At 66.5% G+C, this 3328-nt stretch overlaps 1 protein-coding gene across 3 annotated transcripts; it reads left to right on the top strand.

Annotated features, from left to right (window-relative positions):
* Positions 1-2817, top strand: HRAS (HRas proto-oncogene, GTPase). 3 transcript variants are annotated; one of them, XM_049652652.1, is made up of 5 exons: positions 1-147; positions 876-1041; positions 1219-1397; positions 1587-1746; positions 2386-2817. In XM_049652652.1, exons 2-5 carry the CDS (start codon positions 931-933, stop codon positions 2503-2505), a joined length of 570 nt encoding a protein of 189 aa, XP_049508609.1. In that variant the 5' UTR covers positions 1-147; positions 876-930; the 3' UTR covers positions 2506-2817. The 3 variants fall into 3 exon arrangements, with proteins under 3 accessions (XP_049508609.1, XP_049508610.1, XP_049508608.1); XM_049652653.1 differs by lacking the exon at positions 1-147 and adding an exon at positions 1852-1933 and having other exon boundaries at positions 276-1041; positions 2386-2484; XM_049652651.1 differs by lacking the exon at positions 1-147 and having other exon boundaries at positions 667-1041.
* Positions 2818-3328: the final 511 nt, after the last annotated feature.

The raw sequence follows: 3328 nt of genomic DNA, 5'->3' as shown, positions 1-3328 counted from the left end.
GCGAGCCGGGGTGCAGGAAATCACTGCCCGCTGTCCGCGCAAGGGCGTCCGCTCGTGAAACCGCACAGACTGGGGCACCCCAGCCGGAGGCCTTGGCCCTGGCCTTCGTTCTTTGTCACCTGTGCGCCCGCTGCACACGTCGTTTGGGTCTGTTCCTCTCAGTCAGCTGCGTATCGGGAACCCTCCCCCCCCCCCCCCCCCCCCCCCCCCCCCCCACCCCCCCCCGGCTGCCTCATCTGCCTTCTTTTCTCCAAAGTTCGTACGGCAACAGGATGCCGGGGTTTTCCCGTTATTTTGACGTGTGCCGGTCTCCTTGCAGTGCGGGCAGAGCCCACAGAGGGCAGGGGGTTCTTGTCTGCCTGTCACCGTGCGCCCGGAGCAGCAGCAGCTGGCATACAGTAGGCGCTCAGTAAATACTTGTCAAAGGCAGGAACACGCTCCGTGGGGCCCGGAGCGGGTTGTAGGCGGGCACTGGCCTGCCTGGGCACGCTGCTGGGCGCTCTACGGTGGCAAGACCTGTTTTCGCAGGGAGGGGAACTGGGAACCGCCGCCTGCAGGGCCTCCGGTTCAGGCTTTCTGCCTACCCAGCAACTTCTAATTCGGGTGCGTGGTTGGGAGATGCTCTCAGCTGTCAGCCCTGCCTTTGGGGGGCCAGCTCCCTGCCTCTCTGACAGCCATTACCTGCAGCTGGAGGCGGGGCCCGTCCCCCACCCCTGGGCTGGAGGTGCCACAGGTGGGCGGCTGGGCCTCCGTTCTGGCTGCCACCCCTGTTACCTGGTTGTCTGGGGCCAGCGGGTGGGACGGGCCAGCCCAGGGAGCTCAACAGGCCTGCTCTGTGGGGCCTGGCCTGTGGCTGAATGCGGCTTCCTCGGCAGGTGGGACAGGAGACCACCCCGGTGGGTGCTGTGTGCGGCGATCCCCTGAGGAACGATGACGGAATATAAGCTCGTGGTGGTGGGCGCTGGAGGTGTGGGGAAGAGTGCCCTGACCATCCAGCTCATCCAGAACCACTTCGTGGACGAGTATGACCCCACCATCGAGGTGAGCCGTGCTGCCCCTGTTCCCAGCCCTCCATCCTGCTGTGGCCTCCTCTTCTGTCTGCCTCCCTCCCTCCCAATGCCTAGGGGCGGGGCATGGGTGGGGCCCCGGGAGGGGCTGCTGCTTTGCTCGGCTCCTCCTAGGAGAGGTGGGGTGGTCCCTAAGCGCTGTGCTCTGCAGGACTCCTATCGGAAGCAAGTGGTTATTGATGGCGAGACGTGCCTACTGGACATTTTGGACACGGCGGGCCAGGAGGAGTATAGCGCCATGCGGGACCAGTACATGCGCACTGGGGAAGGCTTCCTCTGTGTGTTTGCCATCAACAATACCAAGTCCTTTGAGGACATCCACCAGTACAGGTGAGCTGCTTGCCGGCCCCCAGGGGCCCTCCCTGTCCCCTTTCCCTTTTTTTGTCCCTTTCTCTCTCTCCGTCTTTCTCTCTCTCCGTCTTTCTCTCTCTCCATCTTTCTCTCTCTCTTTTTGCTCTCAAGGTCCTGGATGCAGCTATGCCTGCAGCCCGTGACTGGATCACACCTCCTTCCTTACAGGGAGCAAATCAAGCGAGTGAAGGACTCCGATGACGTGCCCATGGTGCTGGTGGGGAACAAGTGCGACTTGGCCGCGCGCACCGTGGAGTCCCGGCAGGCGCAGGACCTCGCCCGCAGCTACGGCATCCCGTACATCGAGACGTCGGCCAAGACTCGCCAGGTGAGCCGGCTCCCCACCCCCACCGCCAGCCAGGGACCCCCCCCCCCGCCCCGCCCCAACCCTGCCAGGGAGCAGTGCTTTATTGCCCCCTCTCCCCCAACACAGGGCAGCCGCTCTGGCTCTGGCTCCAGCTCCGGGACCCTCTGGGACCCTCCGGGACCCCCGTGACCCAGCGGCCCCTAGCGCTGTAAGTCTCCCCGGATGGCAGGGCAGTGAGGGCGGCCAGGGCCCAGGGTCTGGGCTGACACAGCTCCAGGGGGAGGTGGAGGTCCCTGGAGAGAGCTGCCCTGAGCCAGGCCGGAGCGGTGACCCTGGGGCCCTGGCCCCTCTGCCCCCAGAGATCCCCGTGGGCCCTTGTTGGCCCTGACCCCTTAGCAGGCTGCGGGGGATGAGGGTGGTAGGTCAGACAGGAGTGGGACACGGGGTGTTCAAGCTTGGAGCCAGACCTTGGGGCCGCCCTGTGGGGGAGCCCCGGGGGATCAGGCCGCCCGGTGGGGGCAGCCCTGGGGCTTCCTGCCTGTCGGGGTAGGGGTGGGGAGGAGGCGGGCAAGGGGCTGGAAGTCTGCATGAGCTCGAGGCAGGGGTCCCTGGGTTTCCTCCCCTGCTGAGTCCCCCTCTGAGCCGGCCCCTTCCTCCTAGGGCGTGGAGGACGCCTTCTACACGCTGGTCCGAGAGATCCGGCAACACAAGGTGCGGAAGCTGAGCCCGCCCGACGAGGGTGGCCCCGGCTGCATGAGCTGCAAGTGCCTGCTCTCCTGACGTCCCCTCCGCGTCCACCCTGGCGGCCCGCTGGCCCTCTGTGCCCCACGAGCACAGGCACGGGGTCCGGAGGTGCCGGATGCCGGGAGGAGGTGCGGACGGAGGACGGAGGAGGGGAAGGAAGGAAGGAAGCACTCCCGGAGTCCGGACAGCCCCGGGCTCTCCGGACAGAGTGATCGCAGACCTCCCAGGACGCTTTGCACGGACTGTCGTGAACTGACGCCACCGGCACCCCGCTGTTACTCTCCTCCCAGCCCCGTCCCGGCCCGCTGGGCACAGGCTGAGTTGCAGTAAATTATTTGATGGTCTTGACCCTGGCGTCTGGCCGAGGTTGGGAGGCACAGGGGAACCTCAGCTTTGCGTGCCGGGCGACCCCCGTGCAGGGGCGCGTGGCAGGGGCTGGTCCTGCGGCCGGGGCCGAGCGGCCGGTCTCTGTTCGGGGCGTCTGGCGCTTCTTGCCGAGAGCCCTGGGCGCTGTGGTTGCAGGCTGGTTCTGTGTTTTACCACAAAAACACCTCACTGAACTTGAAACAGCACGGGGGGGGGGGGGGTTGAAGCCAAGGGTGTGTGTCCCCCCCTGGAGGGGGAGGCCCCCGTTAGCGACCAGACGGGGGCAGGGGTGCTGGAGTCTGCCACCTTGGAGCCTCTTCTGCTGACTCCAGGGGGCGTCGCATTTCCTGAGTTCGGGGACCCCGCAAGGCAGGTGCCGAGGATGGCAGAGGGACGGTCTCAGCCTGCCAGGTCCGCGCCTGCCGGCTCCTCTCGTCTGACCTTTTCGGTGCAGGACCCCGGCACGTCCCCTGGCCTCAGCCTCTGCCCTGTT

Source organism: Panthera uncia (genome assembly GCF_023721935.1).
Source record: "Panthera uncia isolate 11264 chromosome A3 unlocalized genomic scaffold, Puncia_PCG_1.0 HiC_scaffold_12, whole genome shotgun sequence".
In the NCBI taxonomy this organism is placed as follows: domain Eukaryota; kingdom Metazoa; phylum Chordata; class Mammalia; order Carnivora; family Felidae; genus Panthera; species Panthera uncia.
Note: the sequence above shows the minus strand (reverse complement) of the source record. Positions and strands in the feature narration are given on the sequence as shown.